The sequence below is a fragment of the Podarcis muralis genome, chromosome 18 (assembly GCF_964188315.1).
Source record: "Podarcis muralis chromosome 18, rPodMur119.hap1.1, whole genome shotgun sequence".
Taxonomy (NCBI): domain Eukaryota; kingdom Metazoa; phylum Chordata; class Lepidosauria; order Squamata; family Lacertidae; genus Podarcis; species Podarcis muralis.
In genome coordinates this window covers 11,963,806-11,991,701 of record NC_135672.1, presented here as the reverse complement: position 1 = coordinate 11,991,701, position 27,896 = coordinate 11,963,806, and the positions used below count along the sequence as shown (strand labels likewise).

Here is a 27,896-nt window from a genome sequence, read left to right as displayed (position 1 = left end):
TCCCGGACCCAGAGGCAACCTCAGCTTCCTCTGACGGGGCTGAGAGTGGAGCACCTGCAGGCAACGGGTCCTCCATCACCTCAGGAGCCAGAGCAGACTCACCTGAGGACCCAGCACAGGTGAGGACCCTTCAGGCTCAAGCCCCAGCCCCAGCTCAGCTGGTTCTGGAGGCGGGGACTCCTGTGCAGGCTGGGATTCCTCAGGTTCAGCCTCCGAGTCTGAATCCCAGGCCATCACAGTTGCTCTTGCAGGGAAGGAACTGCCAGAAGGCCCTTGGAGCTGGACCTCAGGCTGAACAATGGGGGTGTAGATGCTCCTTCAGGGATACTGGGCCGAGGCCGTTTAGAGCTTTAAATGTCAGCACCAACCCTTTGAATTGTGCTTGGAAACATACTGGGAGCCAATGTAGGTCTTTCAGGACAGGTGTTATATGGTCTTTGTGGCCACTCCCAGTCACCAGTCTAGCTTCTGCATTCTGGATAAATTGCGTAGGCACCTGTGAAAGTCACCTATGAGGCTGCTGGCCGTGGTTCCATGGACCTTGGTACTGTGGGCTCTAGTTTATTCATTCATTCATGATTCCAATATCTCACCCTTCCTCCCATCCTGAGCTCAGGGTGGCTAACGGCTGACAGGTTCAACAATCATACGCAACAGCACATCGTTGAAACCACAAGTTCCTAACAGCAACAATTCAGCAGCGAATAATGTCAGGAAAACCACAGCTAAAAATAGTTCTCTCTCTCTCCCCCCCCCCCCACTTTATACAAATGCCTGTCTAGTAAAAAAAATAAATTAAAACCTCTGGCTGCCGAGTGAGTCGCTTGGTCTAAGGTAGCACAATGGGCAGCTCCCAAGGCAGCAAAGCATTTCAGCACCATGGAGAGCTCTGAGTGAGACACTTCTCTCTATCAAAAAACCAACAACACCCAGCTGGAATTTGAACCCTGGTCTTCCACGCTACAAATGCCTCATTACATTAGCTGGGTTGCAAAAAATAATAGTAATTCTTACTTCAGTGTAAAGATCAACACCAGTTGTTGCTGCTGCTTCTTTTTTTAAAAAAGGGAGTCTTTTTATATATGTGTCCAAAAATTAGTTGCCTTATGTTGTGCATTTTATTTCGTTGGTCTGAGACTGTAGTGGTTAATTCATTCAAAAGCGAGACGGAGTTGACAGCGTTCCAGAAGATGCGAGAGGAAAGAAAAAGCTGGTTCAAACCAGTTCTGAGCCATTCAGTAGCGGAGGAGTTCAAGTGCGATAGAGAATCCATCTTCCCACATGTTCCCCTCATTGCCCAGAGGCTCCGCGGCAATGCAAAATGCAATGTCACTCTGACGGCTCAGAAGTAGGTCACCAGATTTCTGGGAGCGAGGGAAATGGATTTAACCCAGTCCCTTAGCCAGCCGAGAATTAGGGCAAATAAACAGAGGAAGGAAGATCTGCCGGGTTCCTTTAAGACAGCGATGGGCCAATCAATTGTTCCACTTTCTTCTTTTAATCTTCTATGAATGGGAGAAGGCGTCGCCTTCAAAACACATCAGAGAAAATGTTGGTGAAATTCCCAGGGATGGGATGCCGAGAGGCTTCAGCTTGTGCTGGGTGCTGCGAGTGCCCTTGCTTATACAGTCGTACCTCAGAAGTCGAACGGAATCCATTCCAGAAGTCCGTTCCACTTCCAAAACGGTCGGAAACCAAAGCGCTTGGTCTAAGGTAGCACAATGGACAGCGCGCAAGGTAGCAAGGCAGGGGGAGCGTTTCAGCACCATGGAGAGCTCTGAGTGAGACACCTCTCCCTATCAAAAAAAAGATTCTACCTTAGAATGTGCTACCTTAGACCAAAGCTCCTTCAGCCAATCAGAAGAGCCCGACGTTCGGCTTCCAAAAATCGTTCGAAAACCGGAACACTCACTTCCGGGTTTTCGGCGTTTGGGAACCAAGGCGTTTGAGAACAAAGGTACCACTGTAATAATAATAATAAAATTTTATTTATATCCCGCCCTCCCCTGCCGAAGCTGGGCTCAGAGCGGCTAACAACAGTAAAATGATAAAACTTTCTAAAATCATTTCATTATTAAATCAATTCAAAACAGATTAATGGCAACCATTGGGCTAGAGTTCTGTGAGGATCACCAAAGGAGGGAGTCAGACTGTGCCCTGGCCAAAGGCCTGGTGGAACAGCTCTGTCTTGCAGACACTGCGGAAAGATGTCAAATCCCGCAGGGCCCTAGTCTCTTGGGACAGAGCGTTCCACCAGATCGGAGCCACAGCCGAAAAAGCCCTGGCTCTGGTTGAGGCCAGCCTAACCTCTCTGTGGCCTGGGACCTTCAAGATGTTTTTATTTGAAGACCGTAAGTTCCTCTGTGGGACATACCAGGAGAGGCGGTCCCATAGGTATACTGGATATGCTTTATGTATGGTTCTGTTTACACGGTCATGCGCTAGTTTGTACATGTATTTATGATAAATCAATTTTAAAATCAAGTGAAAGAAAAAGAGAGCACATATTGAATGGTACAACTAACCCTTCTGCTTTCCCCTTCTTCTTTTCCCTTCCAGTCAAGAAAGCCAAATTTGACGGCCCCCAAGGTGAGTCTTTCCTCTTCTCCTTGCTATACCCGGGGAGTCATGTGACTGTTGAGAATGACTAACCATTGCCCCCAGGGACGCGGGTGGCGCTGTGAGTTAAACCACAGAGCCTAGGGCTTGCTGATCAGAAGGTCGGCGGTTCGAATCCCCGCAATGACGGGGTGAGCTCCCGTTGCTCAGTCCCTGCTCCTGCCAACCTAGCAGTTCGAAAGCACCTCAAAGTGCAAGTAGATAAATAGGTACCGCTCCGGAGGGAAGGTAAATGGTGTTTCCGTGCGCTGCTCTGGTTCGCCAGAAGCGGCTTAGTCCTGCTGGCCACATGACCCGGAAGCTGTACGCCGGCTCCCTCGGCCAGTAAAGCGAGATGAGCGCCGCAACCCCAGAGTCGGCCACGACTGGACCTAGTGGTCAGGGGTCCCTTTACCTTTAACCATTGCCCCCACTTTGAGAGCCTTGTTGCTGTGGCTTAGCAACAACCAACCGTTGGCTCGTCCAAGCCAGGACACAATATCAGAGGGTATTCCTGCCTTCCCATGTGCTTTCTTTGAACAATAAGCTATGCCTTGTCAGAACAACCTACCCAGATCAGGGCCATCTTAAGCATATCCGGCGCTGTGGTGCAAAGATCCCTCAGGCCCTCCCCACTTTCCCAATGTTGGGGCTGTTTTTCATTCAAACAAAGGGCTTTCCTCTGACAGATACCGGTTCTCTTCTCTCTATCCACCTGTCCTATTCTGTGTGCCCCCCCTCTCCTCCCCGTACAGAAAAATTCAACACGTACGTCACCCTCAAAGTCCAGAATGTGAAGAGCACGACGATAGCGGTGCGAGGAAACCTTCCATGCTGGGAGCAAGACTTCATGTTGTAAGTGGAGCTGCTCTCTAGTGCTCATTCGGAACAAACAGCAATCTGGGCTTCTGGCTGTTTCTTGCTGTTGATTCTGGTTTGGAGCTCAATAGTGGGTCTCCTTGACAAAGGAGAAGGGAAAGCGTGGACAAGGAGCCTTCAGTCCGCCTATTGATTTTGCTTGGATAAATACAATATTTGGAATGAGTTTATACAAAATGCCGTAGGCTATTCATATTTACATATGTATTAGGCTAATAATATCAATGTATGGGTTAAGGTATTTTTCATATGTGTGTGTATGTGTGTGTGGTTTTTTTTCCTTTTCTTTCTTTCTCTACACATTTTTGGTGCCTTTTTATTTATATCACTTTATTTCTTTATAATTGAAAACTTTCCCATAAAATATGACTTTTAGAAGACATCTGAAGGCAGGTCTGTTTAGGGAAGTTTTTAACGCTTGATGTTTTATTGCAATTTTAATATTCTGTTGGGAGCCCTTTAGAGATTTTTCAACAAATTTGGTGGACTTTGCTAAAACCGAACCAGTTCATTTCAAGCGCTCGGAGAACAGAAGTGATGAATTTAAGTATAAGCACGGGTGGTGCTGTGGGTTAAACCACAGAGCCTAGGACTTGCCGATCAGAAGGTCGGCGGTTCGAATCCCCGCGACGGGGTGAGCTCCCGTTGCTCGGTCCCTGCTCCTGCCAACCTAGCAGTTCGAAAGCACATCAAAGTGCAAGTAGATAAATACCGGTAGGTACCGCTCCAGTGGGAAGGTAAACGGTGTTTCCGTGCGCTGCTCTGGTTCGCCAGAAGTGGCTTAGTCCTACTGGCCACATGACCCGGAAGCTGTACGCTGGCTCCCTCGGCCAATAAAGCGAGATGAGCGCCACAACCCCAGAGTTGGCCACAACTGGACCTAATGGTCAGGGGTCCCTTTACCTTAAAAAAGCTATAGCTTAGGGCCCCACTCTCTTGGGGCCCCCAAAAAAATTTAAAGGGGAAAAAACCCCTGGATGTACATTTCCAAAATATAAAATAAAAAACAAATAAAATAATACCTACATCCAGCAACTGTGTTTTGTGTTGTGTAGGCTCCTAGGATGTAAGTCATGGGCCTCGCCTGCTCCCTCAAATATCACTGGTTTGCTCCTTTCTATATATAGGGTGCCTACATTCTGCATGGACTGGTTGCAGGGCAACATGCGCAAATGGCTTGAGATACCTATTAGGTCCATCAATTACCATATAGCATATATTCAACACAAAAAACAGGCTGCAATTTGTTGTTGACAAAGGACAGCTGGACATAGAAAGGGCCCCATTACCTTCAGGAGCTTAGGGCCTCACCAAACCAAACCCTGGAGAGGAGGTCGAGAAACCAGGGGCTTGTCCATATATTCTTAAGGCACTGGCCGTTCCTGAGAACGGGCGCCGTGCGATTAAAACTACGTTTCTCTTGCAGCGAAATCAACCGCCTTGACCTCGGGCTGACAGTGGAAGTGTGGAACAAGGGTCTAATCTGGGACACGATGGTGGGGACCGTGTGGATTCCGCTAAGCACGATCCGTCAATCCAACGAGGTGTGTGGAAAGTGTGGGAATGTCCAGGGAGTCAGGAGAGGATATACTGTTTATTAATATCTTTCCTAGCTAGCGCTAGCAAGTTCCTTTACTTAGCAAAGTTTACATTCCCCTTTTAAACACACAGCGGATAACTGGTTGCAGGCTCGTGTGAGCCTCTCGCTATTAGGTTCCTGGTAAGTTCCCTTATGGGACGTGGGTGGCGCTGTGGGTTAAACCACAGAGACTAGGACTTGCCGATCAGAAGGTCGGCGGTTCAAATCCCCGCAATGACGGGGTGAGCTCCTGTTGCTCGGTCCCTGCTCCTGCCAACCTACCAGTTTGAAAGCATGTCAAAGTGCAAGTAGATAAATAGATACCGCTCTGGGGGAAGGTAAATGGCATTTCTGTGCGCTGCTCTGGTTTGCCAGAAGCGGCTTAGTCCTGCTGGCCACATGACCCGAAAGCTGTACGCTGGCTCCCTTGGCCAGTAAAGCGAGATGAACGCCGCAACCCCAGAGTTGGTCACGACTGGACCTAATGGTCAGGGGTCCCTTTACCTTTAAGTTCCCTTATATCTCTCTTAAAAGAATAAACACGCCACAATCTTGTGTAAAGTATTATAAAAGAAGTTTACTCACATCATCAGTTCACAGTTGGATCCCTGACGGCAGAATTCGTTACAAAGTATATACATGTGGATCTACTTGGGAGAATCCCAGTGTCCTCTGTTGGCTGAAAGAACATTTCTAGCTAAAAGCTGCTCCAACGACAGAGGAAGTCAAGGAGAGAGAGAGAGATGGCTGTGTGCCTTGTCCTTTTGTTACCTGGACAGGTAAGGCCACGCCCACCTCTAGTCCCATGCAAAGGAAGGATGTCCCAGCCAGGAGGAAACAGGAAGTTTTCGACTGGCTGGACCAAACACTCCCCTGCATGGCCACTCTAGGAAAACAAGGAATGTTGTACTTGACTGCTACTTATGGATCACGTCCCACATTTTGCAATGGCTGGGCTAAATCCAAACCTCTTTCTTCCATCCCAGGAGGGGCCCGGGGAATGGCTGACTCTCGATTCCCATGTCATCATGACGGACAATGAGATCTCTGGGACCAAGGACCCAACTTTCCACCGCATCCTTTTGGACACTCGCTTTGAACTCCCGCTTGGTAGGGAAGGAGGGATGGATTGGGTTGTAAAGTGGTGTGTGTGTGTGTGTGTGTGTGTGTGTCCAAATTACAGTGGTACCTTGGTTCTCAAATTTAGTCCGTTCCAAAACCAAAACGTTCCAAAACCGAGGCACGCTTTCCCATAGAAAGTCATGCAAAACGGATTAATCCGTTCCAGACTTTTAAAAACAACCCCTAAAACAGCAAATTTAACATGGATTTTACTATCTAGTGAGACCATTGATCCATAAAACAGTATACTGCAGTCACACAATCAATCAATCAATCAATCAATCAATCAATCAATCAGTAGCTGAACTGGGTTCCACACAGTCACAAAAACAAAATGAAAAAGAGCCACAAAAACGCAAAATAAATAGCCAAAACAGGCAGACCTCAGCGTAACACTCAAAATGGAAGCGTAACACTCAAAACGGAGCACGTTCAGCTTCTGAAAAAAGTTTGCAAACCAGAACACTTCCTTCCGGGTTCGCAGTGTTTGGGTTCCAAGTTATTTGAGTCCCAAGGCGTTTGAGAACCAAGGGACCACTGTACTAGGGGTCTGCACGGCCTAGAGGTCATGCAAAGTTTGGGTTGGCCACTGTGGGATAGCTCAGTCAGTTGAACATGCGGATCTAAACCTCACAGTCGCGAGTTCAAGTCCCACCTTGGGCAAAAGTTTCCTGCAGAAGCAGTGGGTTGGGCTGGATGAACCTAACGGTCCCATTCAACTCTGATTCTAAGAGGTTACTGGGATCAATGGGGCTGTTTGCCTGATCCAGCACCCCTCTTCTTATGTTCTATATACGGTCCAGTCCAGGAAAGGCTTGTACCAATTGTGTTTTTTCTTTTTTAATTCCATCAACTGAACCACCTCCGATTCTTCCCCTCTTTCCTGTGCAGATATACCTGAGGAGGAAGCGCGCTACTGGGTCAAAGAGCTTGAGAGGCTCAATGCGATGCGAGATCAGGATGATGTAAGTTTCTAAGAGGGTGTGTGTGTGTGTGTGTGTGTGTGTGTGTGTGTGTGTAAGTAATATAGAATCATAGAGTTGGAATAGACTACAAGGGCCATCGAGTCCAACCCCCTGCCAAGCAGGAAACACCATCAGAGCACTCCTGACATATGGTTGTCAAGCCTCTGCTTAAAGACCTCCAAAGAAGGAGACTCCACCACACTCCTTGGCAGCAAATTCCACTGTCGAACAGCTCTTACTGTCAGGAAGTTCTTCCTAATGTTTAGGTGGAATCTTCTTTCTTGTAGTTTGGATCCATTGCTCCGTGTCCGCTTCTCTGGAGCAGCAGAAAACAACCTTTCTCCCTCCTCTATGTGACATCCTTTTATATATTTGAACATGGCTATCCTATCACCCCTTCACCTCCTCTTCTCCAGGCTAAACATGCCCAGCTCCCTTAGCCGTTCCTCATAAGGCATGGTTGCCCTCCTCTGGACACGTTCCAGTTTGTCAGTGTCCTTCTTGAACTGTGGTGCCCAGAACTGGACACAGTACTCCAGGTGAGGTCTGACCAGAGCAGAATACAGTGGCACTATTACTTCCCTTGATCTAGATGCTATACTCCTATTGATGCAGCCCAGAATTGCATTGGCCTTATCTGAAACATGGAAGCTTCCAGGCAGGGACTTGTTCATCCAGATTCCTTCCTGGCTTTTAGCATTCATGGTCTTCTTACCAGCATGGTTGTGTGTGTGTGTGTGTGTGTGTGTGTGTGTTTCCTTACTCAGACTAGACCCATTGAAATGAAGAGATCTAAGTTAGCCATATGGGATGCGGGTGGCGTTCAATTGCATGAACTTTTGTCACATTTTAATGACATATTGCTGTTATTTTTATTAGATTTTTGTGATCTTGTTTTCTTTAATACAGCGGTACCTTGGTTCTCAGACTTAATATGTTCTGGAAGTCTGTTCCAAAACCAACGTGTTCCAAAACCAAGGCTCACTTTCCCATAGAAAGGAATGCAAAATGGATTAATCCGTTCCAGACTTTCAAAAACAACCCCTAAAACAGCAATTTTACATGAATTTTACTATCTAACGAGGCCGTTGATCCATAAAACGAAAGCAATAGACAATGTATTGCAGCTGCGCAATCGTTCCATCAGTAGCTGGACTGGGTTCCACACCGTCACAAAAACAAAAGCCCAAAAGCCGCAAAAACGAAAACGCAAAATAAAGAGCAAAAACAGACAGAACTCAGCGTAACACTTAAAACGGAGCACGTTCGGCTTCCGAAAAAAGTTTGCAAACCGGAACACTTCCTTCCGGGTTTGCATTGTTTGGGTTCCAAGTTGTTTGAGTCCCAAGATGTTTGAGAACCAAGGTACCACTGTAACTGTAAAGTATTTTTTAAAAGGTATTTTAAGTTGTTCTCAGATAGACACTGACTCTTCCCCTTCCCTCTTCTCTCTGTCTGCTCCCCCCCTCTCTAAATCTTGGGGTTCCCGTTCTCGTTCTCGGGGTAAACAGGAGAAGCCGCTGCCCGTACCCGGATCTCAGTGCTGTAAGTGTTTGCCTCGCTTGTGAATTTTAGGGAATTCGATCTCACTTCCCCCATGCCCCAAGTAGGTCCTGTCCCTCTGTGACCTGCTGGACTCCAGGTCCCAGCATCCTTGCTGGTGGTTGCAATGGTTTCTGGGAGTTGGAGTCTAACAAGACACGTTCTGCACCCCTGACTCAGGGTATACAGTATCTGTGAAGGTCTTTCCATGACCCTCCATCTCTGGTTTGGAAGGTACCTCGCTTGGAGGGCTTGGCCACCCAAAAGGGGGTCACCTGGCTGGCAGAAGTCCCCCCCTTGCTTCTCGACCCTCCCCTCTGTGTCTCCCTTATCCCCATTTGTCCCCCCTCCCTGCTTTGTCTCTCTCCCACCCCACTTTTAAGTCTCAGGAAAGTCTCGAGTTTGGGAGCAAAGTACCGTATTTTTCGCTCTATAGGACGCACTTTCCCCCCTCCAAAAATGAAGGGGAAATGTTTGTGCGTCCTATGGAGCGAATGCAGGCTTCTTGGCTTCAGCGATAGCAAAGCGAAGCCTCCGAAGCGCAGAGGGAGCGCTCCCTCCGCGCTCCGGAGGCTTCGCGTTGCTTTCGCTGAAGCCGTCTGAAGCCCCCGGAGTGCAGGGAACTCCCGCTGCGCTCCGGGGGCTTCAGGTAGCTATCCGCAAGCCTTCGGAGTGCAGCGGGAACTCCTGCTGCGCTCTGAAGGCTTGCGGATAACCGCCTGAAGCCTGGAGAGTGATATGGGTCGGTGCACACCGATCCCTCTTGCCCTCCAGGCTTAGCTTTGCTGGAGAGGCGCTGCACAGTTTTCCCTCTCTACACAGCGCCCCTTCAGCGAAGCGGGAGGAGAAATGGAAGGGGTCCATTTCTCCTGGAATGGTCCAGTTACCTCTTCCCTTGGGGGCGAAAAAAGGTAATGCCTTTATTTAGACTTGGCCTGTCTCTTAAAGGGACACGTCTTCTTGGTCTTCTTTTTTTTCATAGGCAACTGGAATTATTTTGGCTGGGGAGATCAACAAAGTAAGTATATGACCCGCCCCCACTTCTAGACCTCCGTACCCCCAATTTCTACCCATTTCGCTATGCAGGCCTCTTCAAACACAGCTGCTCTGGGCGGCTCCCAACAGAATATTAAAAACATCACACATTAAAAAACTTCCCTAAACAGGGCTGCCTTCAGACGTCTTCTAAAAGTCAGATTGTTATGTACGGAAGTTCTCACCCTGGGCCAGCAGGGGGATACTGTAGATAGTTATGCAAATGAAGGATCGAAAGTGACATTCAGTGATTGGATAGTCTGTATGCAAATGAAGGATCGAAAGTGACGTTCAGTGATTGGATAGTTTTAGAAAGTTGTTACAGTAACAAAGTACTGGAGCTCTATATAAGCAGGCTGACTGATCTCCTCAGTTCAGTTCTGTTCTGGAATCTGAATAAAGAAGAGCTGTTTGAAGAATCACTTTGTCGTCTGATATGTTCGCCCACAACTTAACACAGATAGTTGTTTATTTCCTTTATTGGCTCCCAGGATGTTTCCAGGCACAATTCAAAGGGTTGGTGCTGACCTTGAAAGCCCTAAACGGCTCAGTAGACCTGAAGGAGCGTCTCCACCCCGGACACCGGGGTCCATCTCCCGAGGGTCTTCTGGCGGTTTCCTCCCTGTGAGAAGTGAGGTTACAAGGAACCAGGCAGAGGGCCTTCTTGGTGGTGGCACCCTCCCATCAGATGTCAAGGAAACAAGCAACTATCTGACTTTTAGAAGACGTCTGAAGGCAGCCCTGTTTAGGGAAGTTTTTAATGTTTGATGTTTTTAATCTTCTGTTGGGAGCCACCCAGAGTGGCTGGGGAAACCCGGCCAGATGGGCAGGGTATAAATATTATATTATTATTATTATTATTATTATTATTATTAAGCAGATTGCAGATCGTTTTTTTACCTCCCCAGAGCAGTGTGGGTTCGCCTTCCCCCCATAATCAGGAAACTCCAGTTCCTTCTCATGTCTTATCTCCCTGTGACCCGTCTTCCTTTCACTTCTCCATCCTCCTGGTAGCTAAAACACAGGGCGCTCGCCCCTGCCATGGGTGGCGCAAACAAATTTGCGGACCAGCATTGCAGGGGGGTTGGAATAGATGCCCTTTGGGTCCCTTCCAATTTTTGCTTTTGGAGAAAAGGCCTCCAATTCTCTGGGTGTCCGCATTGCTCCGTCCACCTCTCTCAGTGTCCCCCCTCGTTCTTTTCTGCCATCGACCAGTACCGTTGTTCTCCCCGAATCCCATCCCGCCCCCCCAGTCGAGACATTTCCCCCCTTCCTGAATCCCGACCTCCCCTCTCTAATGTCCCCGGGAAAACAAACAAACAAGGAAACACAAATATGCAAAGGTGTGCGTTTGCACGCACCCCAGAGCTCCAGGCCTGAACACAAAGATGGCCACCCCTTGTTATGAGAACGGGCCTTTTCCTAACTTGCGAAATTGGGTGGTCCTCCTCCTCTCCAGAGGGACGCGGGTGGCGCTGTGGGTTAAACCACAGAGCCTAGGACTTGCCGATCAGAAGGTCGGCGGTTCGAATTCCCGCAATGACGGGGTGAGCTCCCATTGCTCAGTCCATGCTCCTGCCAACCTAGCAGTTCGAAAGCACCTCAAAGTGCAAGTAGATAAATAGGTACCACTCTGGCGGGAAGGTGAACGGCGTTTCCGTGCGCTGCTCTGGTTCGCCAGAAGCGGCTTAGTCCTGCTGGCCACATGACCCGGAAGCTGTACGCCGGCTCCCTCGGCCAGTAAAGCGAGATGAGCACCGCAACCCCAGAGTCGGCCACGACTGGACCTAACGGTCAGGGGTCCCTTTACCTTTACCTTCTTCTCCAGATGATGACCCAGACAGCACCATGGATGACCGCGACAGCGACTACCGCAGCGAGACCAGCAACAGCATCCCGCCTCCTTTTTACACCACCTCCCAGCCCAACGCTTCGGTCCACCAATACCCCATGAGGCACCAGCAGAGAGCGACCAGGGACTCTTACGCTGATTCCATGCAGAGCTACGATATGGACTACTCTGACCATCGGCCCATGAGGTAGACCAGACGGAAGCCGGGGACCTTCCTGGGGAAAGGCACAAGAAGCCTCCATGGGGCAGAGGTGGGGTGGGGTGGTCCTGATCGCAGCTGGGGAGCTTTGGCCAGAAGTGGGCACCAGGTTGTTGGAAGGGAAACGTTGGACTAGATCGGACCAAAGGTTCATTGAGCCCAGCGCTCTGTTTTAGGATGCAGGTAGATGGGCCCCGCCACCAGAACAGAACCAAGCCTATGAAGAATGCTGCTATTTCTTCTTCTTCTATGGTCATCCTTCTTCCTCTTCCTCTTCCTCTTCCTCTTCTTCTTCCTCTTCTTCCTCCTCCTCCTCTTCTTCTTCTTCCTCCTCTTCCTCCTTCTCCTCTTCCTCCTCCTCTTCTTCCTCCTCCTCTTCTTCTTTTTCCTCTTCCTCTTCTTCTTCTTTGGCGATCCCTCGTAACCAAGTAAGATTGTCTTCCATAAACACGGTTTTAACAATGAGTCCGTAAGCGATTGTGGAGGTCAATTCTGTTTTTTTTTTTTTTTTAAATATTTTTTATTGCTTTGTTTTCCAAGGTCGAGATACATTGTCAATAACTCAACAAAAGCCGTTTTTTACAGAAAAGAAAGAAAGGAAAACAAATAGAAGCAAAGACAAAACTCCTTCTTCCAAATCTTTTTTCATTATCCATTGGACTTCCCCACCTCCTCCATCTCTGTATTTTTATAATAAAGGTTATATAGCAAATTGTTACCTTGTTTCGTATATTATTCTACTTTCATCTAATTATTGATTTTGAAAAATTTAAGCTTTTCTCAATCATAACTCAATCATAATCATATCCGAATTTCAATAATGAAGCATGTTTTCCTCAAAACTTAGCAAATTCTCAACATTCAAATAATTTATAATGTTTTTGTAAATAGTCCTTAAATTTTCTCCAATCCTCTTCCACTGCATCTTCTCCTCTGTCTCGAATTCTGCCGGTCATCTCAGCCAGTTCCATATAGTCCATCAGTTGCGTGTGCCACTCTTCCAGTGTGGGTAATTCCTGTGCCTTCCAGTGTTTAGCTAGTAAAATTCTTGCTGCTGTAGTTGCATATAAAAAGAAAGTCCTATCCTTCTTTAACACTCTCTGGCCCACAATGCCCAAAAGGAAGGCCTCTGGTTTCTTCTGAAAGGTATATCTAAATACCTTTTTCAGCTCGTTATAAATCATTTCCCAAAAGGCCTTCACCCTCGGGCATGTCCATGTGGAGGTCAATTCTGGATCCCCACGTCCTTCCACAGTGGGGACATTTGTTTCCGGGCGGGAGTTGATCCCGGTGAGGGTTTGCCAAGCGTGCCTTCCGCTTAGCACGTTTCTCCCTTGCGTCCTGAGTTCGAGTGTCTTCAAAGCCTACTGGAAGGCCTTTTTTTTAATTTTGTTTCAACTATGGCAGACCTACCTGCAACTTCAAAGCCCATGACACCTTAAGCCCGTAATAAAAAGGTAAAGGTGCCCCAGACCGTTAGGAGAGATTCAGGAGGGACAAAAGGAAATCCTTCTCTACACGGAACAGAGTTCACCTGCGGAACTCACTGCCACAGGAAGAGGCCATCGTTGGCTTTTTGCCACGGTGCTGATCCCTCCGCTGTTGGAAGGGAGTAAATGCCCCCCGAATATCAGCTACTGGGAATTGCAACTGGGGACGGTGGGCTGTCGCTTTCAGTTCCTGCACTGTGGGCACCCGGTTGGCCACCGGAAGACTAGATGGGCCTTTGCAGGTTCTTTTCTGAGGTTCTTATAAGGCGACCCATGGCTACGAGTTCTGATGGCTCCGTAGGGTTCCCAGTAGTTGGCCCACGGTTACGAGTTTCTGGGAACCACAAGTTTAGATCAGATCATACAGGTTCAAAATTCCATTGGCCACCAGAACCCTGGGCTGGATAAATCTTTGGTCCAATCACAGCAGGGTCTCTTCCAACAGCCTTATGTCCAGGCAGATTTCGTCATGATTGTAGGGGGGGTGTTAGATCTGAAGATCCTTTGGGTCGTTTCCTACGACGCTAAGACTATTGGGGGTGTGTGGGGGTTTTGGGGGGGGGAAGACTGTGGTTCAGGTGTAAGCTCAGCACCCTCCATCCCTCAAAACGCCACCGAACCGACCTCGCAAGCGCGCTACTGCCAACTCTACCGTTCTGCGATTCGATTGGCCGCCTGAGATTCCTGCTTTGCGGCGGGTTGGACTAGATGACCCCAGGGTCCCTCTCCAAGTCGATGAATGTGTCTGCCTTTCCCTATGCCTCTTCCCTCTCCTCCCACCCTCTGGAAGCAGAAATGGTCTTTGAACGTGACAGGGGAAGGTGGTCTTGTCTCTCTCTCTCTGACTTGCCAAATGCTGACCCTCTTCCTCTCCCCCTTCCCCGATCCTCCGGCAGACGCTACGGTAGCGTAGACTCTGCCGCAAACGGACACAGCGACGCTGAGTCTGCTTCCGGCTCGAGCAGACACACGAGTCGCCAGCCCTCGCTCGAGAGCAGGCGCACCCTAGACCTATCGGATAGGTGGGTCTCTCTCTCTCTGTCTCTCTCTATCTCTGTGTCTCTCGAAGTGTGCCTTTATTCTTATTATTATTTTCGCAGAGTAACGTGGTTCTTTGGCGTTCTGCACCCTGGGTTAGGCTGGTAGCATCCTTCCAGCTGTGGCCGACTCGACCCACCTCTGGGGAAGGGAGTTGGGTGGTTGGGTGGAGATGGCCAAAGGCGCCTGATGAGGAACGGTTGAAGGAGCTGGGGATGTTTAGCTTGGGAAAGAGGACGTAGGAGAGCCATCTTCACATATCTCTGTCCCATGGAAGATGGAGCGAGCTTGTTTCCTCCCGCTCCGGGAGGGTAGGACTCGAACCCGTGGCTTCGAGCGACGAGGGAGGAGATCCAGACGAAAACGTCAGGAGGAACTTTGCGACAACAAGAGATGTTCGGCAGTGAGATGGAAGGGGAATCTCCTTCCTTGGAGATTTGTAAACAGAGGGTGGACGGTCAGGGATGCTTTAGCTGAAATTCCTGCATTTTGAGGGGGTTGGAGGAATGATTTTTTCCTGTGCTATGAAACCTAGGGATTTGTAGGTTTCCGCTTTGGAAACGGAACCCAGGCTGTTCCTTTCCCCTTTTTAAAAGGGAAATTGCCTTATTCCAAATAGGATTCCTCGCAAGACGTAGTTGACAGCTATGGCTGTCCGGAACTCCAAAACCCTGGGGAGAAATTGGGCTGGAGAGAATTTCAACATCTTCCCCAACTTTTTCTCTCTGCCTCGCCGTCCTCAAGGGAGCTTGTCCGTTTCCAAAAATCCCAAAGTCCCTGGAGGTATCTGTGGGGTGGTCACCCTAAGCCCCACCTACGCCAGAGCTGGAGGCGTGGTTTCAGTCTAATCCAGGAGTGTTCCCCACCGTATCCTGTCTGCATGTGCTTTCCCGTAGAACTCTGCGCTTGCTCAGAGGTGTTCTGGTGGTGACTGGTAGCTGTCGTGGGGGTTGCCGAAGGACTTTCGTCTTCCACCCACCGTGAATCGTTGTGGCCTCTTCTTCCCCCTGCCTTCTGTGTGCTTCCCAGCCCTGGTCTCTATGTTTCTTCCGCAATAAGATGTGTCCGGAAGCGAAGTCAAAGCGGGATTTGTGTATCAGAAATGAAATACCGTATTTTTCGCTCCATAAGACGCACCAGACCACAAGACTCACCTAGTTTTTGGAGGAGGAAAACAAGAAAAAATATATATTCTGAATCTCAGAAGCCAGAACAGCAAGAGGGATCGCTGCGCAGTGAAAGCAGCGATCCCTCATGCTGTTCTGGCTTCTGGGATAGCTGTGCAGCCTGCATTCACTCCATAAGACGCACACACATTTCCCCTTACTTTTTAGGAGGGAAAAAGTGAGTCTTATAGAGCAAAAAACACGGTAGTTCGGCTCAGTCCCTCCCGCTATGTCCTGAGGCAGTCGGATGGATTACGCCGCTTCAGAACAGACATAGGAGCCAACTCCTAAGGCCTGAGGGGTCTTCACCCCCCAAAAAATTAAATATTTGAGGGGGCTGGCCCCTCCTAAAGTTGATGGACATTGCCATTCGAATGGTGTCATATGATCGATCACGGAGCAGGACTTACTTGCCCCCCCAATATTTTTATTCAAGTTAGCCCCCCTGAGAACGAGGGTGCGTGTTAAAAATGGAGCGAGCTCCTTTTTTCCTTGACAGGCTAGCTTTCCATATGCAGGGAGTTGTCCTTTTATATATAATCGTAGCTGTCAATGTTTTCCCTTTTTTAAGGGAAATTCCCTTATTCCGAATAGGATCCCTCGCAAGAAAAGGAGAAAGTTGACAGCTGTGATAATAATAATAATAATAATAATAATAATAATAATAATAATAATAATGAAAGGACAGGGCGATGTTTGTGGTCCCAATGCTCTGTGTTCCCTGGCTGCTGTCTCTTAATATGTGTGTGTGTGTGTGTGTGTGTGTGTGTGTGTGTGTGTTTGTGTGATTCATCGCTGGTAATGGCTTGGGTGGGGGGGAAATCTGTGGGGCCAGAAGGAGTTGGAGGAGGTGGCTACAGGGAATGGGGTTTGGGGGGCAGTGGGGAGAGGCAGGGAGCAGGTCTTGCCATTCAAGACGTCCAACGGCAGCAAAACAGCCCATGGAGGGCGTTCCACAGGGCGGGAGCCACCACCGAGAAGGCCCTCTGCCTGCTTCCCTGTAACCTCACTTCTCGCAGGGAGGGAACCGCCAGAAGGCCCTCGGAGCTGGACCTCAGATGATGGGAATCTGGCAGCTTCATCCCCACATCCCGACCTTAAGCAGACCCATTCCTCACAGACGCTCCCTGTTTCCTAAGTGCGTTAACTGGACCTCTGAAATCTGCAGAGACACCCAAATTTGCTCTGGGAGCATGTGTTGGTTTTTATAACCCTGGTCGCTTGAAGTGCCTGGTCGTTTAGACAAGAGGCTTAGAAAGCTGAGGCAGTTTTAATCTGCGTTAGTATTTTAACTTCTGTGTGTTTTAAAGCACAGTGGTGCCTTGGTTCTCAAACGCCTTTGGTACTCAAACAACTTGGAACCCAAACACTGAAAACCCGGAAGTTAAGTGTTCCGGTTTGTGAACTCTTTTCGGAAGCCGAACGTGTTCTGTTTTGAGTGTTACGCTTCCGATTTGAGTGTGACGCTGAGGTCTGTCTGTTTTTGCTTTCTATTTTGCGTTTTTGTGGCTTTTTTTGTGACTGTGTGGAAACCAGTTCAGCTACTGATGGATTGTGTGACTGCAGTACATTGTTTATTGCTTTCATTTTATGGATCGATGGCTAAAATGAAATCAGAAGTCAGAAATCAGGAAGACCAAAATTTTAACAAGGAATGGGGGGAAATGATAACTTAAAGACCTCTGTTAACGGTTAAAATTGTTAGTGGGATTGGAATAGCACTTGTAGTTTAAGGCTGATTCTGGACATAATGGAAGAAGTAATAGGTTTGGATTATCGTAAAAGATGTGGGAGGAAAAGATTAATAATAGGACCCACATAGGAGATTCCTTCGAATTTCGTTTTTACCATTTACCGTATTTTTCGCTCTATAAGACGCACCAGACCACAAGACGCACCTAGTTTTTGGAGGAGGAAAACAAGAAAAAGAATATTCTGAATCTCAGAAGCCAGAACAGCAAGAGGGATCGCTGCGCAGTGAAAGCAGCAATCCCTCTTGCTGTTCTGGCTTCTGGGATAGCTGCGCAGCCTGCATTCGCTCCATAAGGCGCACACACATTTCCCCTTACTTTTTAGGAGGGGAAAAGTGAGTCTTATAGAGCCAAAAATACCGTAAGTTTGAAAATAAAAGAATAACCCTAATGTCCATATGCCCCTCCGGAATGTAGGAGGCTGTCCTAGAGCAAATCAGGCAGCTGGGTCCGTCTAGCTAATGTAGCCTGCACTGACTGGCAGCATCTCTCTCTCTCCCAATGCTATCCGGGGAGGGAAGGGGTTTGTATGTGGGGTTTTCTGCTTGCGAGGCCGTTCCCTTGCTAAGCCTCTCTGTCTGTCTCTCCCCGCTTGGTTTCTCTAACCCCGACGCACCATTGCAGCCCCACGGGGAGCAGCCGCTACGCCTCGTCGGGGGAGCTGAGCCAGGGCAGCTCTCAGCTGAGCGACGACTTCGACCCCGACGACATCAGCCTGGACGAGCGGGACGGGGACTCGTACCACTCCTGCCACAGCTCGGTCAGCTACCACAAGGACTCGCCGCGCTGGGACGAGGACGAAGACGACCTCTACTTGGACGAGGATGAGTTTAACGAGGAGTACAGCGATAACGAGGAGTACTACCCCGAGGACAAGGTGGGGGAACCCGAACCTGAGACCTACCCCGGGGATGCCTACCCGCAGCAAGAGCAGCAGCAGCAGCAGAAGGGCCAGCTGCCGCAGCCGCCGCAAGGCACGCCATCCCAGCAGAAGCCACTACAGGCACCTCAGCAACAGCCACTACAAGCACAGCAGCAACAACAACAACAGAAGCCACTACAGGCGCAGCAGCAGCAACAGCAGAAGCCACTACAGGCACAGCAGCAGCAACAGCAGAAGCCACTACAGGCACAGCAGCAGCAACAGCAGAAGCCACTACAGGCGCAGCAGCAGCAACAGCAGAAGCCACTACAGGCGCAGCAGCAGCAACAGCAAAAGCCACTACAGGCGCAGCAGCAGCAACAGCAGAAGCCACTACAGGCACAGCAGCAGCAACAGCAGAAGCCACTACAGGCACAGCAGCAGCAACAGCAGAAGCCACTACAGGCACAGCAGCAGCAACAGCAGAAGCCACTACAGGCACAGCAGCAACAACAGCAGAAGCCACAACAAGCACAGCAGCAGCAAAAAGCAGAGCAGCAGCCGCCGGCACAATCATTGCAGCCGCCGCAGCCGCCGCAACAGCAGCGGAAGGCGCCAGAAGAGACGGCGGAAGAGCTTCTGGCAGGCCAGCAGAAGGAGGCACCGGCGGAAGAGGCCCCCGCCCCGGAGGAAGCCCCCCCGGAGGAAGAACCCCCCAAGGAAGAGGAGAGGTAAGAGACACGGGTGGAAACGGGCAGGGAGGTTTGCGGTGGCTGGAAACGACTCGCCGGAGCATGGGTGGGCAAACTGAGGCCTGGGGGCCGGATCCGGCCCAATCCGGGGGCCAGATCAGAAGGTTGGCGGTTCGAATCCCTGCCAAGGGGTGAGCTCCCGTTGCTCGGTCCCTGCTCCTGCCAACCTAGCAGTTTGAAAGCACGTCAAAGTGCAAGTAGATAAATAGGTACCACTCCGGCGGGAAGGTAAACGGCGTTTCCGTGCACTGCTCTGGTTCGCCAGAAGCGGCTTAGTCCTGCTGGCCACATGACCCGGAAGCTGTACGCCGGCTCCCTCGGCCAGTAAAGTGAGATGAGCGCTGCAACCCCAGAGTCGGCCACGACTGGACCTAATGGTCAGGGGTCCCTTTACCTTTACCTGGGAGAGTCCAAATGGCTTCCAGATTGCTCCCCTGTACTATTTCAGACACGTGGTTTATATAGCTACGTATGTGTTTGCCTTGTACATTTAGGAACATCAGAATTTATATTTGAGACCTTAGAATTCTTATAACACGGACATTAAAGGTAAAGGTAAAGGTACCCCTGCCCGTACGGGCCAGTCTTGACAGACTCTAGGGTTGCGCGCTCATCTCGCTCAAGAGGCCTGGGGCCAGCGCTGTCCGGAGACACTTCCGGGTCACGTGGCCAGCGTGACAAAGCTGCATCTGGCGAGCCAGAGCTGCACACGGAACGCCGTTTACCTTCCCGCTGGTAAGCGGTCCCTATTTATCTACTTGCACCCGGGGGTGCTTTCGAACTGCTAGGTTGGCAGGCGCTGGGACCGAGCAACGGGAGCGCACCCCGCCGCGGGGATTCGAACCGCCGACCATGCGATCGGCAAGTCCTAGGCGCTGAGGTTTTACCCACAGCGCCACCCGCGTCCCAGATAACACTGACATTACTGGGATTTAATAGCTGGAATTGATGTCCGGCAGGGAATTTCCACTTTGTCCTGGATCTTAGACAAGCCAGTGGAAAAATCTTGGGGGTTTTTTGCTGCGCAATGACTTTGGGGTTTGCTGTAAGAAAGCCCGACAACTTTCGGGGTGCCCTGATTTTTACTTTTTGAAATACGGCAACCTTATCCCTACTGGCTAGTACCCACGTCTGCAAATAATAAATCAAATGCGTGGAACTCATAAACTGCACATCAGGGGGAAGGAGATCAGGAGCCACGTTAATTTCTGGGGAATTTTCAGGGGGGGTCCCCACATGCGAGTGGTGGGCGGGGCCAGAAGCAAAAGTGGGCGGCGCTTGGTTTTGACATGGTTATTTATCATTCAGCGAGTTGCCTCTGTTGGTTTCGGCTGCAGGGAGAAGATAGAGGCAGAACTGGTGGACCCGAAAGCCCGAGCGAAGGCGAATTGGCTGCGGGCTTTCAACAAAGTATGCATGCAACTTCAGGAGGTAAGCGTGTCCGGTTACTCTCCCTCGTCGCCCGTATTCAAATGCAGTCGATTTAGGCTCCTCCCCCTGGCCGTGAAGCCCCGCCTCCTTTCCCAACTGCACCAAACTCCCTTCCGTCATAGGCGCTTCCAAAATTCTCTGCAGATTCGAGAGTTCTTTTTTTAAAAAAAGAATTTATTCGTTTGCTTTTTTCGAATTGCAATTTTACAGCCGTATATCGAACGTGGGACATAAAAACGCGACTTCAGGGAATCTCCTTGACTCCTCCCCTTTGTGGGTCCTATTATTAACCATTTCCCCCTGACGATCCAAATCTTTTACACCTTCAGATTTGAGAGTTCCTACTTGAGCTGTTTTCGCTTACAGAAATGGGAGGCAGTGCACTGGGAATTTGATTTTGTGATATTCTGCAAATTTGCGCCCGCCTGCTTAATTTTCCGAATTAAATACCGTATATTTTTTCCTCTATAAGACTCACTTTCCCCCTCCTAAAAAGCAAGGGGAAACGTGTGTGCATCTTATGGAGCGAATGCGGTACCTATTTATCTACTTGCACTTTGACGTGCTTTCGAACTGCTAGGTTGGCAGGAGCAGGGACCGAGCAACGGGAGCTCACCCCGTCATGGGGATTCGAACCGCTGACCTTCCAATCAGCAAGCCCTAGGCTCTGCGGTTTAGACCACAGTGTCACCCGTGTCCCTGGCTAGGTTGGGGGGGGTGTGCCCCCAATTTATCCTAATGGACCACCCTGCGCTGCACTCACATCTCCATTCCATGTCTCACCAGAGTGTCTAAATTTAAGTTTGTACCTTCCTCCCATCCCTCTTTGGTCCTCTTCACCCGTTTGTTGAGTTCTGACGGTACCTATAATTTTTGTTTTGCTTTTAGACTCCACCCGCCATCTTTTTCTTCTTCATTTTCTTTTGGCCCCAAAGCTGCCCCCACTTGGGGGCACCTTCACTTTTCAGTTTGCTCAGAGCCACCGCCATCTTTGTGTCTCCGTCACTCTCTGTCTCCCTCTGGGATTGCAGGTAAGAGTTTCCTCAAGCGCCGCCAGAGGTCCTCTGAATATCTTCCCAGAACATCTTCCTACATGTATCCAGCGCGATGAGGACTAGAAACCTAGGTTGCGTTGTTGTAAGTGGGAGCCAGTGTGGTGAGAGCCAGTGTGGTGTAGTGGTTAAGAGCGGTAGTCTCGTAATCTGGTGAATCGGGTTCGCGTCTCCGCTCCTCCACCTGCAGCTGCTGGGTGACCTTGGGCCAGTCACACTTCTCTGAAGTCTCTCAGCCCCACTCACCTCACAGAGTGTTTGTTGTGGGGGAGGAAGGGAAAGGAGAATGTGAGCCGCTTTGAGACTCCTTAAAGGGAGTGAAAGGCGGGATATCAAATCCAAACTCTTCTTCTTCTTCTAAATAAAAAAATTGCCCTTTTCCCTTATGGGGTATCCAAGAGCCCATATAGAGTCCTTACATAGGTTCCCTATTGGTAGGAGAGAATAACAGAGGCCAACCAGAGAATATTGAGAAGCAAAGCAGCTAGTAAGCCTGATCTTTATTGATCTGTTGCAACAGGATGCTCCCCTCACCCGCAGGAGAGAGGAGGGACCCAGAAAAATGCCATGCAAGGCCTTATAAAGACTTTTGAAATTGCCACCCTGTAGATCAAGACCACCCCCAGAAACATCATACATACATCACAGAAGGGGTGTAAACTAAGACCACCCCTCAGATACATCACACCTACATCACAGAAAAGGCGGTCTACAACAGAAATTTGAATGTTGTTTTTCTCCTGTCCTTGTTTATCTCCTGTCTGGCAGGTTACTTGATTGGATTTCCTGGGGAGCCTGGCCAGTCTTTTGTAGTGATAAATACTTAGTTCCTGGGCCAGGTCACAGGCTCACACCCTATTCAAACACAGACATACCCTTAAGACAGGATTTGTGAAGGAAAAGACAATGGGGAGGCTTTTCTACCTTGACCTTGCAGAGAAAACATATGCTCAGTTTAGGAATCAAAATGGCTTCTGGTCGGTCTTCCTGTGCTGATCTATGTACGTGCGGTTATGAACATTACCGTATATCTAAGACCTCAAAATTGCTACCACAGTGTGTAGGGTAGAGGCCATCACTCCTTGTTAGAGCATCTTTTCCCAGTGTGCCAAGTCCCACGTTCGGCCCCTGGCACGCCTGAAATGCTCCAGAATCAAGCCCTTGAGAACTTCTGCCCATCTGTGTGGACAAAGCCAAGCGAGATGTTCTTTATGAATGGAGCCAATGTTGTAGGCCATGGGTGGGAAAGCAGCGACCCTCTAGATCAGAGGTTCCCAAAGCACGGCCAGAGTGGTGCATGCTCTGGTTATCTCCCGCTTGGACTACTGCCATGCGCTCTACGTGGGGCTGCCTTTGAAGGGGACCCAGAAACTGCAACTAATCCAGAATGCGGCAGCCAGACTGGTGGCTGGGAGCAGCCGCCGAGACCATATATTCCTGAAAGACCTACATTGGCTCCCAGGACGTTTCCGAACACAATTCAGTGTGTTGCTGCTGACCTTGAAAGCCCTAAATGGCCCAGTAGACCTGAAGGAGCATCTCCATCCCCATCGTTCAGCCCGGACACTGAGGTCCAGCGCCGAGGGCCTTCTGGCGGTTCCCTCCCTGCGAGAAGCGAGGTTACAGGGAACCAGGCAGAGGGTCTTCTAGGTGGTGGCGCCCGCCCTGTGGAACACCCTCCCTTCAGATGTCAAGGAAATAAACAACTATCTAACTTTTAGAAGACATCTGAAGGCAGCCCTGTTTAGGAATGAACTCTGGTGGGGGGAGCGCACACGGAGAAATGTCTCCTAGGATCAAGACCCTACCAGAGAGAATAACTGATCCTTTCTACTTCACAGGCTCGGGGCGAAGGATCCGGAGAATCGAAATCCCTGTGGTTTAAAGGCGGGTGAGTTGCAATCTCTGAATGCTGTCTCAAATTCAAAATGCCTTTTGATGGGTCTCAGGTGGCTGTGATTGATTGATTGATTGATTGATCCCAAATTCTCTTATCTCCATCTCTGCCCCCAGATTCCCTTCCTTTCTTAACCCTTAAATTGGCTCACCTTCTTAATTGGGTGGCTGGTGCCCGCTACCTTAATTTCCCATAGACACCTCCAAATGCATGGACAGATTTGCAAATCTGTTTGTTGTTGTTGTTTAAAAATCTGATTTTAATATTGCATTTTAATGCTTTTGGAATCCGCCCTTCCCGGAAAAGGGCAGGTAAGAGGAAAACGATGAATGATGGTTGCAATGGATGGTTATAACAAATAAAGGTAATAACTGTTAATGGTTTGATATATAATTAAGATGCTTAATCATGATCAGTGCTGATAACTCTTGATATTTGTTAATGAGTGAAGTTAGCAGATGGGCATTTGATGCGAATTGGTGTTTTGAGTCTGTTAAGCATGCAGCAATTCTCCTCTCCCCCTCCTCTTCCCTCCCCCCTCCCCTTTCCTTCTCTCTTCCCTCCCCTCTCTTCTCTTCTCCTCCCCTCCCTCTCCCTTTCCTCCCCTCCCCTCCGCTCTCCCCTCCCCTCCACTCTCCCCTCCCTCCCCTTTCCTCCCCTCCTCTCTCCCCTTCCCCTCTCCCCTCCCCCTCCCCTTTCCTTCTCTCTTCCCTCCCCTTTCCTCCCCTTTCCTCCCCTCCCCTCCTCACTCCCCTCCCCTTTTCTCCTCCCCTTCTCTCCCCTCCCCCTCTCCTCTACCCTCCCTTCCCCTTCCCCTTCCCTTCTCTCTTCCCTCCCCTCTTCTCTCTTCTCCTCCCCCCTTCCTCCACTCCTCTCCCCTTCCTCCCCTCCCCTCCCTTCTCTCTCCTTTCCTCACTATCCTCTCTCTCTTTCTCTCTCTCTCTCCCCAACCCAATATTCCCTTTCTCCTCTCTGTCCTGTGCTGACTGTTTCTGTCTTTTTTCCAGACCGGGCGGCGGGCTCATCATAATTGATAGCATGCCTGATATTCGCAAACGGAAACCCATCCCCCTAGTTAGCGATTTGGTGAGGTTTCTCTTAACGTTTTTTCCTCCCATTTCCATTTCTCTCTCTTTCTCTTTCTCCTTCTCTCTCTCTCTGGCAGCTGCTAGCTTCACCTTCTCTGGAAACGCCGCTGGAATTCTGCCGTGTCCCCCTCTGGAGCCGGGATAAAGGAGTGGCAAAGTTATACCTTGCAGACAGTTCCCCCCTCTTTTAACTGAGCTCCAGGCCAGAATCAAAATTCTCTTCTCAACCAGGGTTAACACTTGGGGTGTGCTGACCTTTCTGTAGCCCGAGACCTGGGCTAACCTAGTGGCCAGGAAACGCCTGGGTTCAAATCTTCTCTCAACCACAGACTTGGCAAACAGTTGACCAAGAGGCTCCACCTCAGGAGGTTTGGGGAAGTCCAGAAACAATTGTGTCGTCCCATCCCCCCCCCTTAAAACAAAAGCCATCTCCACCATTATATTAACATAAAGTTAACAGATTAGGAATTGATCTGCCCTTCAGTTGCATCTAGCAGCATACTAAGAAAGTCCCAGCAGTAAGTCGCTAATTTTCTGATTAAATCCAAAATAGATCCCCTCGCAGATAAGTGTTTATTCGTTTCTCTTCTTCTTCTTCTTCTTCCTCCTCCTCCTCCTCCTCCTCCTCCTCCTCCTCCTCCTCCTCCTCCTCCTCCTCCTCCTCCCCCCTTCTTCCTCCTCCTCCTCCTCCTCCTCCTCCTCCCTTCTTCCTCCTCCTCCTCCTCCTCCCTTCTTCCTCCTCCTCCTCCTCTTCTTCCTCCTCCTCTTCTTCTTCCTCTACTTCTTCCTCCTCCTCTTCTTCCCCCTCTTCCCCTTCTTCCCCTTCTTCTTCCCCTTCTTCTTCCTCTACTTCTTCTTCCCCTTCTTCTTCTTCCTCTTCTTCTTCCTCTTCTTCTTCTTCTTCTTCTTCTTTAATAAAAAACAACAACAAGAAGAAATCGGAACTGTCTCACAGGGTTGAAGGCCTTGTCCTCCATTATCTCGGCTCTTCGGCGGCACACACCTCGCTGAGTTCGCCTTCACTTTGCTTCGCTAATACAGCTCATTCTTCTTTCTGTTTCCACCCCCTCTCTTCCCCCTTTCTTCTCTGGGACGTTTTTTGGGCTGCTTCCGTCCCCCAGGGGAGCGGCGGTCAAGTTTCTGCGCTGCATAGACAGCATGCCTGACATTAGGCCTGGATGCAAATCTCTCCCATTAGTCATCAGCGACCTGGTGAGGAACGAGGTGGTTAAAGCGAGAGCATCGTATAGGTTCCCCCGTCATCCGCATCCGGCAAGCTCTCTTGGAAGCTCCACCGATTTGGCGCAAGCCTGGTCTGGGGAGATTTGGGGTTCCCGTGTTGGCTGGGGACACACACATGCGTGTTTGTATATGCATGTACACACATGCGCACACAGAGAGAAACATAAAGAGAAGTATTACGTAGGGGAGATTGCTTGCAGAATGCCTATACAGTCGTACCTCAGGTTAAGTACTTAATTCATTCTGGAGGTCTGTACTTAACCTGAAACTGTTCTTAATCTAAAGCACCACTTTAGCTAATGGGACCTCCTGCTGCTGCCACGCCGCCGGAGCCCAATTTCTGTTCTCATCCTGAAGCAAAGTTCTTAACCTGAAGCACTATTTCTAGGTTGGCGGAGTCCGTAACCTGAAGCGTATGTAACCCAAGGTACCACTGTACAGTGGCAAATTTGGTCATGGAATCGTACTCAGTATTGATCCAGAGTAATGTGCCTTGGTTCTCGAACCTAATCCGTTCCAGAAGTCCATTCGACTCCCGAAACCGTTCGAAAACCAAGCGCGGCTTCCGATTGGCTGCGGGAGCTTCCTGCACTCAATCGGAAGCCGGACGTTTGGCTTCCAAAAAAACGTTCACAAACCGGAACACTTACTTCCGGGTTTGCAGCGTTCGGGAGCCGATTTGTTCGACAACTAAGCCGTTTGAGAATCAAGGTTCCACTGTATCGTTAAGCAGAGTAAAAACTTGAACACATTGCAGGATTTCTTCCAGAGTAGACCAGATGCAATTGTATTTCATCCAGCAGCGCTTTACTGCTACTGAAAGCAAATGAGCATAATGTTCACAAATCCAATACATTCAGGGTTGGCGCTGTCCATAAGAAATCCAGTTGCAGCAGACTTTAACTTAAAATAACTTGTAATAAGTCTAAACCTTAACACTAACCATTTGTGGGAATGTTCAGGGTGGCAGGAGAGGATATATTGTTTATTAATATCCTTCCTAACTTGCGCTAGCAGGTTCCTTTACTTAGCAGAGTTTTACATTCCCCTTTTACATGCACAGCAGATAGCTTGATGCAGGCTCGTTTAAGCCGCTTAATATTGGATTCCTGGTAAGTCCCCTTATCTCCCCCTTAAAAAGAATAGACACAACACAATCTTGTGTAAAGCATATAAAAGAAGTTTACTCACACATTCAGTTCACAGATGGATCCCTGAAGGCAGACTTAGTTACACATATGTACATGTGGATCTACCCCATATGGGGGAATACATTCCCCTTTTACATGCACAGCAGATGGCTGGCTGCAGGCTCGTGTGAACCTCTCACTATTGTACAATTCAGTCTGTCTCGGATTGAATTATACGTTCCTGGCAAGTTCCCTTGAATTTTTCTTAAAAGAATAAATACACCACAATCTTATTCATAAGTCAATAGAAGAAGTTTACTCACAATCAGGCAGAGCACAGCGCGATCCCTAAAGGCAGACTTAGTTACAAATATATACATGGGGGTCTACCCCATTGGGAGGAATGATCCCAGTGCCTCTGCTAGCTGAGAAGCTAGCAGAGCAGTCCTAGCTGAAAGCTGGTCAAACGAAGAAGGACGTTAAAAAGAGAGAGGTGTGCTGCGTGACTCGTCCTTTCGTTACCTGGACAGGTGAGGTCACGCCCACCTTCTGTCACATGCAAAACGAAGGATGCTCCAGCTCGACTGGCTGGACGCTCGACTGGCTGGACCAAACATCCCCTTGCATGTCCCCTCTAGGAAAACAAGGAATGTTGTACTTGACTGCTCCCGGTGGATTACATCCCACACAACGTTGACCACACCTAATGGACAGCCTGGGGGCGGGGGAACAGAGACTCTGGAGAACGCCCCTCCAAGGTGCCAGGCTTGCCGAAACAGTGAGCTTACAAGAGGCTTCGGGATCGGTTGTCTTGTATTTTCATACGGCGCCGTCGCTTTAACAGAAGACGGAACCCTTGTCCAATGAGGAACATCAGCCTGTCTCCCTGCGTCTGAATATCCTCCTTTTTCTCCCCTTCCAACACATGCCCTGGCGCTCCCGACCCTTCTCTCCTTCCCAAAGGATATCCCTCCATTGTTGTGTAAAGAAAGGCTCCCCCTTTCCAATGCTGCGGTTGGCATTGTCGACCTCAAACCTTACCTCTGCATGCTTGCCTTTGTTGACAACTCCATGGGGGCTCCCAGGAGCCATAGCTCAGTGGGCAGAGCACCGGTTTTCTGCATGCTAAGGTCCCATGTTCAATGCCCGGCTTCTTCCGTTAAAGACCTGGCGGCAGTCCGCATGGACCAGGGGTGGCCAAAATCATGCCCTCTGTGCGTTTCTGG

The 27,896-nt window shown here is 49.5% G+C and overlaps 1 protein-coding gene across 1 annotated transcript in view; it reads left to right on the top strand.

Moving 5' to 3' along the window:
* The window catches only part of UNC13A (unc-13 homolog A), a 104,516-nt gene that overhangs the window by 11,010 nt on the left and 65,610 nt on the right, over positions 1–27,896 (top strand). The window contains exons 2-14 of the mRNA XM_077921857.1: positions 2,560–2,589; positions 3,354–3,453; positions 4,904–5,021; positions 6,043–6,166; positions 7,070–7,143; positions 8,655–8,688; positions 9,668–9,703; positions 11,549–11,759; positions 14,158–14,283; positions 17,841–18,809; positions 20,168–20,261; positions 23,155–23,204; positions 24,218–24,296. Of these exons, the coding sequence (XP_077777983.1) occupies positions 2,560–2,589; positions 3,354–3,453; positions 4,904–5,021; positions 6,043–6,166; positions 7,070–7,143; positions 8,655–8,688; positions 9,668–9,703; positions 11,549–11,759; positions 14,158–14,283; positions 17,841–18,809; positions 20,168–20,261; positions 23,155–23,204; positions 24,218–24,296 (2,045 nt within the window). The remainder of the gene's footprint in view (positions 1–2,559; positions 2,590–3,353; positions 3,454–4,903; positions 5,022–6,042; positions 6,167–7,069; positions 7,144–8,654; positions 8,689–9,667; positions 9,704–11,548; positions 11,760–14,157; positions 14,284–17,840; positions 18,810–20,167; positions 20,262–23,154; positions 23,205–24,217; positions 24,297–27,896) is intronic.